The sequence below is a fragment of the Helianthus annuus genome, chromosome 17 (assembly GCF_002127325.2).
Source record: "Helianthus annuus cultivar XRQ/B chromosome 17, HanXRQr2.0-SUNRISE, whole genome shotgun sequence".
In the NCBI taxonomy this organism is placed as follows: domain Eukaryota; kingdom Viridiplantae; phylum Streptophyta; class Magnoliopsida; order Asterales; family Asteraceae; genus Helianthus; species Helianthus annuus.
Window position 1 is genome coordinate 39,925,401 of NC_035449.2, and position 14,886 is coordinate 39,940,286.

The 14,886-nt window shown below is 40.7% G+C and overlaps 1 protein-coding gene across 1 annotated transcript; it reads right to left on the reverse strand.

Moving 5' to 3' along the window:
- Positions 1 to 12,579: 12,579 nt before the first annotated feature.
- On the reverse strand, positions 12,580 to 13,738 carry LOC110924066. The gene is made up of 2 exons (XM_022168109.2): positions 13,206 to 13,738; positions 12,580 to 12,616 (listed from the first exon to the last, which is right to left on the reverse strand). Exons 1-2 carry the CDS (start codon positions 13,728 to 13,730, stop codon positions 12,599 to 12,601), a joined length of 543 nt encoding a protein of 180 aa, XP_022023801.2. The 5' UTR covers positions 13,731 to 13,738; the 3' UTR covers positions 12,580 to 12,598.
- Positions 13,739 to 14,886: the final 1,148 nt, after the last annotated feature.

Below are 14,886 nucleotides of genomic sequence, written 5' to 3' on the forward strand. Positions count from 1 at the left end.
GGCTTCTTTGGTAAGTTAGGATCTGTCATTCTCCTTTTTCTTTGCCTTTCATAAGCCTCATCTGTATATTGCCTTGTCCAGTTTGATATGGCTTTGGCAGTTCCTACCTTTGCATCAACCAATTCTTGCTTCTTTTGTTTATACTCCAAGGTAAGATCATCAATGGCCTTTTTGTATTTACTCCAGTTTGGTGCTGACCTTTTCATACCTGGATCATTTTGTATCCTCTCAATTCTGTTCACCTCATGCTTTAAAGCAATGAGTGGCCATTCACTAAACTGTTCTTCTTTAGCTGGATAGAATTTTTCTTTCATAATGAATGCAAGATAATCCTTTCTCATTTCCTTTTGTAGGTCAGCTTCAGGTGGCAGATTAGACATTTCTTTGCTCAGGTCTCTTGCATAGTCTTCCATTTGTCTAACCTTAGTGAGCAAGAATTGCATTCTTTCACAAATAGCTTTGTCACCTTGATCTTTACATTCAAATCTAGCTCTCATATCAGCTTGCCTGGCTTTGAGTTTTAGATACTCATCCATGTTTGCTGGATCTCTGAAGCCCATGAGAGAGGGAAATCTTCTTTTTGAAGAATCATCCTCTGTGTAGAATTGTCTCATTTCATTCTTTACAGCTTCCAATTCCAGTGGATAAGTTGCAGCTATTGGAGTAATATCAGCAGGGTTATAGCCTTCAAGAATTTTTGGATCTTTTATTGGATTGGTTAGGGTTGGTGGAATGAATGGTTATGGTGGAATCACATTGTAGGGTATAGATGAAATGGGAACGGGTGCTGATACATCTTCATCATGTGCCTGAATTTTTCTTTTTCTGGTATAAGTCTTGTTTGGTGAAGGAGTGTTTGTTGGTGGTTTTTTAATTGGAGTGAATATGGCTTGAAGTGTAGTGGTGGTGTTTTGACTAACAGGTGTTGAGACAACATGTGTTTCAACAACCGTTGTCATTACAGCTACTGATGTGTCAGCAGATGTCTTCTGTTCTTGAGCAGGTGGTTTTTGAGGTGGTGTTGATAGCAGATGTCTTCTGTTCTTGAGCAGGTGGTTTTTGAGGTGGTGTTGATTTTGGTGTGATAGTTGATTGAATGGTGATGATGGAAGTGATAGGTGACTGACTAACAGCTGTTGAAACAACTGGTGTTTCAACCACTGTTGTCATTACAACTACTGATGTGTCAGTAGCAGTCTTCTGCATTTTAGCAGGTGACAGTTTTGGTGGTGAGGATGTTTTTGGTGGTGATGGTTGTTTTGGTGGGACAGTGGTTGTAATGGGAGCAGTTGTTGTGGTTAAAGTTGTAGTTTTTGGTTCAACAACTGCTGAAACCACTGAAGTATCAACAGTTGTTGATACAGCAGGTGTTACAACAACTGTTTGGGTGGAAGATTGATGTTTGGGGCTTTTGGAAGGTGATTTGGAAGCATGCTTTGTGAACCTGGATGGTGTTTGTTTGGGTTCCCTCACTTTTCTAGTGGGATTCTTTCTTTTTGGCTCAGGATTTTCAACATCCTTTGGCTCAGAAATACCCTGCTCATTCAGCTCCATGAAAGCTCTTTTCTCCTCATCCCACCTGGATTTATCCTTTGCCTCTCTATCCCTTTTTACCTCTGCTTTTGCATCAGCAATGGCATTAGTGGTAACATCAATCTTTTTGGACCCATCTGGCAAAGGGATGTCTTTGAGCATGCTTGAATTTGACCCATTAATGTATAACCCATCTTCATATCCCTTCTTCTTCCACTGCTTGATTTTCTCCTCTTTTTTGGCATTATCTGGTGGTGGTTTGTTCACAAAGATAACAGTGGGAGAAGCAGTGCCAGTGGTGTTTAGTAAATGGGCCTTTATAGCCTTGATATCAGCTTGAGTGTCTTTGTATTTTGCATCCATGACATTTCTGATTTGTTGGATGTGGAGTTCATGTTGTAAATCAATATACTCTCTTTGTTTGTGGAGCAGTGGTTGAAACAGCTCCCAAAGAGCATCATAGGATGGAATAGTGGAAGCAGATGGAACATGTGGTGGTGCAGCAGTGGGTGTGGACTTTTGTGAATTTAACAACTGTTGCAGCATTGTCTTGATGTCTGTAACAGTTGAGTCAATTCTGTCTACCCTCTCCGTCAATTCCTGATATTTCAAACCATCACCCAAGTTAATGGGGTCATCTGATTTCCCACCTGCAGTGGTTATATCAATGTTTGACTTAGGGAATGAATTCCAAAGGTCATCCATCGATGCCCCTTGTTCTTGGTACTGGGGTCTTCTTCCTTCAGCACTTGATAACCTTTTGATGGTACCAGTGGTCAAAATAAACTCACTAGTGGATATCAGAGGTGCTATAGAAGGAATTGCCTTCAAGGGAGTCTGATTGATGAAACAACTGGCCAAATGTAGATCTGTTGATCCAACACTTGTAGTTGCTGCTCCACTTGAACTACTGACAGGAATTACAGGTAATTCCAGCAGTGTAACCTCCTCAGATGTTGGTGGGTGAACAAAGATAAAGAATCCAGACTCAGTCACTTGTATGTTCTCATTTACAGGTGAGTGAGAAGAACTGATTTGTGTCTGGGCAATATCAACTGCATCCAACAAGGGTAATATTTGGGGTGGAATTTGAGTTGTGAGGTTGGGTGTAGAAAGCAAATTTGCCCTAGGAGGTGGCCTGTGGATGATAGAATCGAGTGATTCTAGAGCATCATAATTTGGTGTCCCTGTGCTTACAACCTGATCCTTTTGTGAGGATGCAGGAGGAGTTTTAGGCAAAGGTGGAGATCTTTCTTCCATCTGCTGTGAAGAAGTAGCAGTAGTGGTTATTAGTAACATTGGTGTTGTCACAGGTATTTGCTCTGGGATCTTATCTCCCAGAGTTACCCTTTTTGCAGGTTTGGGGGCTTTTTGGATGATTTCTTTTTGGGCTTTTTGGTAATGGCAGGTGTGGGTTTCATAGCAGTGGTTGTGCTACTATGATCACCTGGAGGAGTGGGCTCAACAGCAGATACCTGAGGAGCAATGGTAGCTGCTAAAGTCTGCTCAGGTACCTCTGCTTGTGTTTTGGAAGTGTAAAACCCTTGCAGGATCTATCAATGATATCAACAAAGTCTTGTGAAGGTGCGGAAAACAATCACAAGATGATTCAAGATCAAAACAATAATCAATAAGCTGTAATATAAAACAATGTAAACACAAACCAAGAAATCTTGCATTCAACGATTTACGAAGACTGATACAAGACTCTTCCTTGAACTCGCAACCCACTATTCAACCAACAACCTCAACCCTAAGGTTGAGGTTTGTTTAAATACTAACTATCTAGGCCGAAACCTAAGCCCACAAGCTAACCCGGTTGCGACATAACCCAAACCACCTAATCGGCCCATACACATATATTAGAGAAATACACAAAACAACCCCTATACTATGCAAACCTACATGTATAAACCTTCAGGTTCCAACAATCTCCCCTAGGTTTATGCATGCAGGTTCTTGACGCTTCAAGTATCACGATCACCACCCAACCGATCCTTAAGACCACCGAATCCCTTCTTGCGAATATGAATGGCTGAAGCAACAGCTGCTGTCCAACCCTTGGCGATTGCTTCATATTTCTCAGTAGCTCGTATCTGATTTTGAGCCAACACTTCTAAATCTTCAAGAGCAATGTTGAGCACATCTACTTGATCCACCAAGCGAAAATTAACATCACCATCACAAACAAACACTGCCTGACCAAGACGCTCATCATAAGCCCAGAAATGTAGAGACTTCAAAGCACCTTGAGGAATCTTCTTTACCAACGGAATCACTTTCTCTTTGTCTGTCACAGGCCAGTGCACTGCTTTCATTCGCTTATTGGTAAATGGATCCCGAACACCTTTAAGAGGTTTAACAATAGAGTCAGCAGTACGCATCGATGGAAAGTTACGCTGAACTTCCCTCTTCAATCTTTCGAAAAACATGTGTCCAGGACCTCCAGGGTTATCATCAACGTAAGGTGCATTTGACATTTCAGTCAGATCAACCTTCGTAAATGATTGAAACTGACCAGGATGTTTATACCATTCCACAGGACCAACTTTCCTCTTGATCCACCATCTTTTTCTATCATGGTCATAACCCCAGCTTACCACACCTGAGCGATTTCCAACTTGATCATACAGAGTTTCACCAACATCCATCAGATGATGAGTAGCCTGAGCATCAACATCATCTGGGTTCAGATTCTTGTTCTTCAAAATCACCAACTCCCTTTTCCTCTTAATTCTTTCTGCCTTTGCTTTATCTGCTTCTGGATCAGTAACTCTCTCAAAGTATTTTTCCATTGCAGTATTCTTTTCAGCATTATCCTTTTCAAAGGCCTTCCTTTTGTTTTCAACGTCTGTAGGATCAGAAAATTCCTGCCCAAACTTCTTTTCAAGTCTACCACGCAGATCATAGACCATAGAGAATAACAAACTAACATCTCCTTGAAGTTGCTCAATCTGTTGATCCTTTTTCACTATGATGTCTTCAAGTTGGATAATCTTCGCTTCCTTGTGAATCGAGTCTTGCTCAACAACAACCAACCTTCTTTTCATCTCTCTCATACTGATAAATTCATCTTCATCACTTGAGTCATCGTCAAAAAGCATTCTTACTGGTTCCTCAGGCCTTTTACCACTTGAACTACTAGGCATATCATGAACAACATTAGAAGGACCAGCAGAATCAGAAACACCAAGTGACACAGCACCAACAGGCTCAGAAACAACACTCGCAGCTTGAACTTCGACAGTAACATCGGTGGTATCCATATCAGTTCTTTGAGCGTCAACATCAGACTCAAAGATATCTGCGGTAGAGGTGGTGGTATCAGTAATATTCTTCTCAAAATCAAAATCATAAAGACCTTCATCATCTTCATCAGTAATCAAGGGTTGATCTTTGTGTTTCTCAACATACATTCCGAGCCGAGGATCCCTCCTTTTCCGCTTCAAGGGTAGGGAATCAGGATCCTTTGGGTTTTCACTAGACTCTTCATTTAGAACTGAAAGACAGGATTTCCCATCTTTTCAGTCACAGACTTTAATAACTGAGCCAAACTTTCAGCAGAAATCACAGGTGGAGCAGTTGAAACGGCAGTAGTCATTCCAGCTTCAGGTGGAAGCTCTACATCTTCATCAGTATCACACATAATTTCAATACCTTCTTCCTCAGAATCAATTGTCACAAACTCAGTCTCAGGCTCATCTTCAATACCTCTCTGAACATCATGCTCTTCAGCAACAATAGCAATAGCAGGCCCAACATTAGCTTGAACAGGTTGAACTATAACCGGTTCAGCAGCAATATCTTCAGTCTCAGCAAATTGGCCAAACTTCTCCAGCGGAATCAGACCTTCAAACTTCTTTTCTGTACCCTTCTTTGGAGTAAGAGCACCAAAACAAGCAGGACCCATCGGCTTCAACTCCAAAGTGTTTCCAGATTTTACCAACTCAGGATAACGTGCATTGAAGATCATCTGTAGAAACCTTGGATACATGAGAAATTTGTCCTTCCTGACTCCCAGTACATTCCTTTTCATTGCCTCCAACACATATTTCGAGTAGTTGAAAGGTTCATTGGTTATCACACAGACCAGAGCAGCAGTCTGTGTACTATTCAGCTGATCAGTACCCCCTCTATTCTCAGATATACACAAAAGAAACATGTGCAATAAAAGCCTCCAATACGGATGAACGAATTTCTTAACCAAAGGTGGATACTTTCCTTCATAACTCAGCCTAGGCAATAAAGCCTCAACTGTACCAGCTGGAACCTCTATCGAATCTGAATCTTGATCATTAAACTGCAACACTTCACGAATCATTTGTTCTGTCACAGTAATTGTCATCTTCTGAATTTCAGAAACAATAACTCCCTTTCCTTCAACTACCTCGATCTTCGCATTCTTCCAGAAATCTTGAATGAGACTTTCATAAATGACTGGATTTTCTCGTAATGCGTGAACAATGCGACAACTGTTTAGGCCTTTCATGAGTGAAGTATACAATCTCCGATGCTTCTCTGGAGGAGGTGCCAAATATCCTGCCTGATTGTGAGTTGCTATAAATTTCAAGTCCATGATCTGCACAAACCAAAAGTGTGTCACAAACATATATATAGTCAACAACTCAGAAATGTCAAAAATCAACTCGAAACCAGACACTGTTGACTCGAAATCATGAGTCGCAACAAGAAATCTTGAGTCGCAACCAAGAAATCTTGAGTCGCAACCAAGAAATCTTGAGTCGCAACCAAGAAATCTTGAGTCGAGACCCTGAGTCGAGACCTTGAGTCGAAACCAGGAGGTCTCGAGTTGTTATTACGAGGTTGCGACTCGCAACAACTGGTCTCGAGTCCTTATCTGTTGTCTGAGTCGAAACCACACAAACACTTTGTTGTTTAGACAATTTGGATCAAATCCCATAACATCATTAAAATTGTTTGAAGACCACATTATATTCAAATTAGGGTTCTTCATGTTCTTCAAATCTTCATCAGAAGATCATCATATCACCTGCAAATCTTCAAATAAATCATCAACAAACCTTCAAATACCTATGAGTCGAGACCGGAAAAGCTTAAATCACCAACTCGAAACCGGAGATCAGAGGTTTTTCGCCGGAATCTTTGAGAGAGTTTCTTGAATGTCACGAGTGAGTTATGAGGTCTCGACTCGAGACCTTGTTCTTATACTCAATCCCAACAAATGGGCTTGGGCCGAATACTGGGCTTGTCGGGCCGGAAACAGTTAAAAGGATTTTCTTCAAAATTTTGATAAGATTTAATTAAATTAAATCCATTTAGCAAACATTTAATCAATTTACAATCCATTTAGACTTTCTGAGCATGATTTGTAAAAACCAAAAAAAAAAAAACAAAAAAAATAAATAATAAAATAATTATTATTTACAAAAATAAAAAAACAGGAAAACACCAAAGATTACTCAGGGATCAAATCACGAGGTTTCGGGCTTGACTTCACTTATCAACACTGATCTACTACCGAATGATCTAGACGATTGCCAGTATATTTGTCCACCTAAACTCATTTTCCCAGACCTATTCCATATAACTGCCTGTAACATATTTTATCATGTTTTAGTTTCTTATCAATGAACACCCAAACAAATACTAATCAATTCCCGGAAATATAAACAGCACATTCTATCATGTATGTAGCATCCCTACCACATATTTCACAAGTCCAATCCAGATCTCTGAAAGCTTAACTGGGAATAGGTTAAGAAGAGAACAGAATAGATCTTAAGCAGAGATGGTATAATATACAGATCAAATGAGTTTTTCTCAATTTGATATAGGTTTAATTTGGGTTTCTTTTGGGCACTTGAGGGCCTCTTTCGGGTGTATAAATGATCTACAGAGCGACAACGTACAGCTAGGTCAGCATGTATCTGGACGCAGCAGAAGCTGACGTTGCCTAGCACCTCCAGGTCAGCATGTATCTGGATACAGCAGAGGAGGTACACGACTTTTTCAGAGAAGATTTCAGGGTCAGATCAAAATTGTGTGTATCGGGACAGCATACAAACATTCAAATAGATATGCACTAATTCCAAGTGATTTTCTTTCCTGAGGTCATGTACTATATAGTTCTAAACAGAAACAGCTAATGTTTTTGATCTAAAGAAAAGAGCCTACCAACACATCAGTACTAGAGCCAAACTGTTTCGATACTGGTCTTACATGAGTCAGCCCTTGACCATAACATGAAAGTTCATTTCATTTCCCAGTCACTGTAACACCTCTTTTTGTATTTTTCAATTTTTCTCCCCCTAAATTTGTGCATAAATAAAAAAAACTACCAAAAAATAGAAAAACTTTATGAACAAATTTACCTACGAAACACAAGCATGCTCAGTCAGTAAAACGGATCATTTTCAGAAAATCCACAAGCACTCTGAATTTCGAGCTGCTGACAGGTTTGGTGAACAAATCGGCAGCCTTTGCATCTGTGTCGATTTGTTCAAGAGTAATAAGACCTCTGTCGAAGCAGTCTCGGATAAAATGAACTTTAATATCAATGTGCTTGGTTTTTGAGTGAAAGACAGGATTTCGAACAATTTGAATTGCAGCATCATTATCACAGTAGATAGTAGTGTTAAGATAAGTCAAACCATAATCCTGCAATTGATGTTGCATCCACACCACTTGAGAGCAAGAAGCAGAAGCAGCAACATACTCGGCTTCTGCTGTAGATATCGCCACTGTTTGTTGTTTCTTGCATTGCCAAGAAATGAGCCTATCACCCAAAAATTGGCATCCCGCAGATGTAGATTTCCTGTCACTGTCAGTACCTCCAAAATTGCTGTCAGAGAAAGCAAACAAGTCAAAATTGGAATCCCTCGGATACCACAGGCCAAACCTAGGTCGGCCTTTAAGATACCGAAAGATCCTTTTAACAGCAGTAAGGTGAGAAGTTTTAGGATTAGCCTGATAGCGTGCACAGTTGCAAACAGCAAACATGATGTCCGGACGGCTAGCTGTGAGATACATCAATGACCCGATCATGGACCTATATTGACGTTGATTGACAGACTCTCCTTCTTCATCTTCAGTCAATAGTGGTCTCTCTGCCATAGGTGTTTCAGCAGGCTTTGCGTCCGTGAATTTAAATTTTGCCAGCACATCATCCACATACTTCCCTTGATGAATAAGAATTCCTTGCGAACTCTGCTTGACTTGTAGACCCAAAAACAGTGTCATCTCCCCCAGAGCACTCATTTCAAACTTCTTCTTCATAACTCTCTCGAACTCCTTGCAAAGATCCTCACTTGTAGATCCGAAAATGATATCATCAACATAGATTTGAACCAAGATTTGATCACGTCCTACTTTCTTGATGAACAGAGTCTGGTCTATGGTGCCACGCGTATACCCATGAGCCAACAGATGCTCTGTTAGTGTGGCATACCAAGCTCGAGGAGCCTGGTGTAACCCGTACAGCGCCTTGTCTAGCTTGTAAGCGTACTCAGGATGGTCTGGATGCACAAACCCTGGCGGCTGCTCGACAAAAATTTCTTCCTTCACATCTCCATAGAGAAACGCGGTCTTGACATCCATCTGATAAACAGTGAATCCCATGTATGACGCGTAAGCCAAAAAGATCCGGATGGCTTCAAGTCGTGCAACCGGAGCATATACTTCATCATAATCCAGTCCTTCAATTTGTCTAAATCCCTGAACCACCAGCCTTGCTTTGTTTCGAACGATGACTCCTGCAGAATCCTGCTTGTTTCGAAATACCCATCTAGTTCCAAGCTTACGTTTTCCTGCTGGCAACTTGACGAGCTTCCATACTCCAAGTTTTTCAAACTGGTTCAGCTCTTCGTGCATAGCATCTACCCAGTCAGGTTCCTGCAAAGCTATATCAATGGTTTTAGGTTCGATTTGAGAAAGATAACAAGAATATAAGCAAGTGTTAATGGTTCCTGATTGACTCCTGGTCAAAATTCCTGCATTTACAGGACCAATCACATTCTCGATTGGGTGATTGCGTTGAACGCTCGTAGGTGTGGCCAAATCAGGTACAATCTCCTCTTCAGTGGTGGTGTTGCTAGACTCCCCCTCATTAGGTGCTGTAGTAGTGTGAACTACAGGAGAAGTGACAACACAGTCCTCAGGAATTGGTTCAGGAAACAATGCAGAGTCACTAGTTGATGCACCCTCAGGGGATCGATTGACCATCGGAGTTGGTGTAGGATGTTGCGTAAACACCATTCCCGGTGGATCAATGGTATGATGCCTCACGTTGTCTTGCATCTGTTCTTCGTCTTCCGTATCTTCAAACGACAATGGTTGTTTGGGAATAGACACACCTGCAACTGAAACATCACTTGACAAAATGTTAAATGATTTAAACAGAGCAGAATAATCGTATAACCAATCTGGACCAACTCTAGCGTCCGTAGCATTCTCTTCAAGCCATTCAATGTTGCACGACTCGACGACCTTTTTAGTTACTTTGTTGTATACCCTATAAGCAGAGCCTTTAGCATATCCAACAAAGTAACATTCGTCACCTTTGACTTCAAACTTTCCATTGGAGTCCATTAGTAATAATACACATGGACAACCAAAGATACGAAAGTGTGAAACCGAAGGTTTATGTCCTTTCAGAATCTCATAAGGGGTTTTCATGTGACGTTTGTTTACTAAAGCATGATTCTGGATATAACAAGCCGTGCTAACAGCCTCGGCCCAAAAGAAGCTAGGAAGCTTTGAATCAGCCAGCATAGTACGTGCAGCCTCAATGAGAGTACGATTCCTTCTTTCAGCTACTCCATTTTGTTGTGGAGTTCGAGACGCACTGAACTGACGATCGATTCCCTTATCAATACAGAAAGTATCCAAAGTAACGTTCTTGAATTTTGTCCCATTGTCTGATCGAATAACCTTTACCTTAGTACTCGCTTGATTTTCAGCCAAAGTAATGAATTGTTTTACCAAGACAGCAGTTTCATTTTTGTGGCTGAGAAAATACACCCAAGTGTAGCGAGAGTAATCATCGACGATTACCAGACAGTAAGCTTTCTTCCCAATACTCAGCACATTCACTGGACCAAAAAGATCCATGTGAAGTAGTTCGAGTACAGCTTTTGTCGAGGGTACTGGTTTAGTCTTATGAGGTTTTCGATGAGCTTTCCCTTTCGCACAAGCAACACATTTCTCCACCAACATGAAGTCCTTGATTGGAAGATCACGTACCAGTTGACCTTTAGCTAGACGGTTCAGATTTTTCATATTCACATGCCCAAGTCGACGATGCCACAGCAGACCATCATGCTCCGAAATCTTTGAAAATAGACAAGTGATCTCTTCACATGGTTTCTTGTTCATATCAATGACGTAAGCATTTCCCTTCCTTTCAGCTGTCATTAAGAACCAGTCTTCTGGAATAACAATCCCAGGCTTAAGAACATGACATCCCTTCTTCGTGAAATGAACTGAATTCCCTCGATCACAGATCTGCGAAATACTTAACAGATTGTGTTTCAGTTCTGGAACATAATTAACATTTTCAAAGCTTAAGACACCGTTTCGAACAGTTCCTTTTAACGTGATTCTGCCTGACTCTCCTCCCGCAAATGAGACATATCCACCATTAAACTCTTTGACATTTACCAGTTGGGATAGGTCTCCTGTCATGTGCCTGGAACAGCCACTATCCATGTACCAGAGGCGCACGGTAGTCCTCCACAGCTGTTCCTGCACGATTAGCGGGATTAGTTAGATTTAGGAACCCAGCCCATAGTGGATCTGGGTTTTCCTTGTGCATCGATATACGTCACCCTCTGCCAAACTAAATTATCTTTATTCAGAAATTTTGAAACATTCCTTTTGGCGACATTTTGATGATATGATTTCATTGAATTGGATTGCATGCCATTAGCTTTAGGTTTCCAAAACTTTCTTGACCAGTTAGAATTGAAACTTTCAAAAGCGTTACCAAAAGAATTACTTCGATTACGCTGAAAATTTGTTTGTCTATTCTGATATTAATTGTAGCGTTTGGCTGCATTCCAATCCTGATCAGAAGGTCTAGTCCTATGATGATAGTTGTTCTTCATCGTCTTAGTCCTTGCAGACATCATGGACTCCGAACAGTGATATTGGTTAGACGTGACCTTCTGATTTCGCCCTGATGTTTTCTTATTCGGTGTCCTTGGGAGTTTACCACAATTTCTGGCAATGTGACCAGCAATGCCACAGTTAAAACATGTTTGACGTTTCACATTTTGAATATTCTTGACATTTTGACTCTGTTTGCTTGATTTCGTGTGATTCGATGTTTTAGTTTTCTGAACATGTTTGACTTGTGGTTTTTCTTTAGACAAATTTTCTTCTAATGATTTCTCTTTTAGATCAGCATCCTTTTCATTGTTACTTAATCTTGATTCCGAATTTGAACATGTACGAGTTTCATCCAAATGCGTTTTATCAAGGCATTTATCATCTGAAACTGATTCAGGTTCACTTCCCGAACAAGAAGAAGTCTCAACAACATGCTCTTCCTCAATGCATTTGTCATGTGAAACTGATTCAGGTTCCTTTTCTGAGCCTGAAGAAGTTTCATCAACGTGCATTTCCTCAGAGCATTGATCTTGTGACACAGATTCAGGTTCATTATTTAACACAGTTTCCAATGGGGTCCCACTAGATTCAACATTAGGGACACCCACTGAGACAGATTCAGAAGAAGAATCAGGACACTCTTGATTTTCTTGAGAAGTCGTTTCAGTGGTTTCACTGAATGCATCCTGAGGGACCTCGCCTGTAACATTTTCACAAGCTGAAACATTAGAGATGTTAGGATCACAAGCATTAGCTGATAAACAATCACCACACTTATTGTTCAAATCATCCACACAAACATTATCAGTTTTGCCCAAAACAACAGGCTCACAAGAGGAAACATAAGCTGAAAACGACGCAAACAAAGAACTAGTAAAAGCAATGTCAGACTCAGTTGGTTCAGAATAATGTTCAAAATATGGTTCAGAAACATTTGAAATAACTACTGGTTCACTCCCATGAACATCACCACACTTTACTTCAGAGCTATCATCTGCACATGACGATGAAACGTTAGGATCAATTGTCCCTTTATGAACAAAATTCAAAGGTGTAGACTTTTGTGGCTCAACATGTCTGTTATGGACAGACGATTTGTTGTTATTTGAACCATAGGTCATTTTACTTTCGTTCAGCATCTCCTCCTCAGTCATTGGTAAATAAGTGTAATTATCATTGTACGGAGGAGAAGTCTGATTATAACCCAATCCCGACCCTTTCTTTTTAGAATATGCTAATTGTTGATCACACAGATTTTTGACTAATTTACTGGAGGAATCGAATTTTTTAATCTTTAACTCATTAATTTGGTATTTATCCCTAACATTCTCCAGTTCTTTAGTCACCTCACACAGTTTTTCTTTGACTATGATGAGTTGGGCCGTAGCTACACTAACATCGTCCTTGAGTTGAACGATGTCCTTACGCTGAGCTTCGATTTTCTCTTTGAAAAGTTTTTCGTTTTTCGTTAAAGTGAAATTTTTCCGTTTAATTTCATTATAGTCTTCGATTAGCTCAGCGTTGTGAATTCTATAAGCCTCAACTCGTTCCCTACATTCAGGAGTGCAGAAAACAGAAATTACCTCTTCTTTCGTGAGACCTTTGACAGGTGCTGACAGGATTTGAGTCATGAATGCAAAATCATCAGCTGCAGTCTCTTCCTCTGGCTTTGGGCCATGTTCGCTTGAAGTCATGAAAGCAATGTTGGATGTAGCAGTTTGATTCTCTGGAGCTGATATGTTCAGACGCTCAATTTCTGAAGACCAATCAAAGTTGATGTTGGGCTGCACCACCAGTGCTTGTGCTAATCCTTGCGGCTGTGGACTTCCAGAAGCGGCAGCATCTGCTATACTTGTAGTGGTCACAAGAGCTCTTTCTCGATTAGGAGTTGCAGGTTGAGCAGGAGTTGCAGGAGTTTGATCTCTGTTTACAAGTGGCTTCGGGCAGTTTCGAGCATAGTGTCCTTCCTCATGACAGTTGAAACAACGAAGATTAAAGGGCACTTTAGCAGCTCCATTCCATGCATTTCCCCACCTGTTTTTACCTGTTCTTTTCACAAACTTTTGGGCTCTGAAGGCTGCCATTGCCATCTGCCAGGTGATATCCATTTCTTCAACATCATCTGGATGAATCTGTGTCAGATCATCAGGACTCCACTTTGGTGGATCAAGCTTTCCTGCAATGAAAGCATTCAGACAGTTGATCACTGACGCTGCTATATCCAGTTTTTCCTTTGATTGATTTGCGAAGAAGGCCATCATTTCGTTGTTTGCAGCGGAGGCAGAGGTAGGAGCAACAGTAGAGACATTTCCAGCATTTTGAATTGAAGCAGGAGAAGCTGGAGAAACGACTTGATTTGAAGATCCAGATGAGTGCACCTTTGCTGAAGTTGGAGAAGCGGATGAAGTATTGCGAAACATCTGAAAGCCTCCTTGAGACAATAAGGCTGTGTTGCTGTTGTTGTTGGAGGAGGCGGGAGCAATGGAGAAACCAGCAGCTAGCATACTGTTCTTGTAATTTGTTTCTCTTTGCTTATCATCCAGTTCGCATGCCTTAATGTGAGAGATCATCTCTGACAGAGTGCATCTAGCTAGGTCTTTTGTCTTCTTGATCATAGCAACATGATGATCCCAACTCTTTGGTAGTGCATTGAGAAGTTGTCAATTTGAGAATGCATTTGTTGTATGAATTTCTTCCATTTGCATTTGAGTGACTAGCTTCACGAATCTCTGAATCTGATTGTCTATCGTTTCACCATAAATATGGTTGAAATTGTTGAAGTTTTGTTGCAGCAAATTTCTTCGGCTCTCTTTCATGTCTTCGTTTCCTTCATAAACCTCGATCAGAGAATCCCACAATTCTTTGGCAGATTTGCAGGTGCGAAAACCAATAGCAATATCAGGACCCAAACCCATGGTTAAGTAGGAAAGAGCTCGATCATCTTCTTCAACAATGAGCAAATCATCTTCAGTGTACTGATCTCGAGGCTTCTTTATTTTGACATCTGGTTCTGTGGGGCTTTCCATCATAATCTCCCTAGGTCCTCTCAAAATGCTTCGCCACAGCTTGTAATCCTTAACCTTCAGATGCTGTTCAAAGCGCCACTTCCACTCGGGAAAATCATTAGCATCAGTTAATCTAGGAATGCGTGTTGTAGTTCCAAGCTTTGAGTCCAATTCTTGTTGTTGATTAAGGGCGGTCAATTCACTGTTGTTAGACGACATGTTTAATTAATCAGTTAATTAGTTAATTAATTTTTGTTTT

Coding starts and splice junctions, on each gene's coding strand:
- LOC110924066 (XM_022168109.2), bottom strand. CDS start 13,730: ATGGATATCACCTGGCAGATGGCAATGGCAGCCTTCAGAGCCCAAAAG.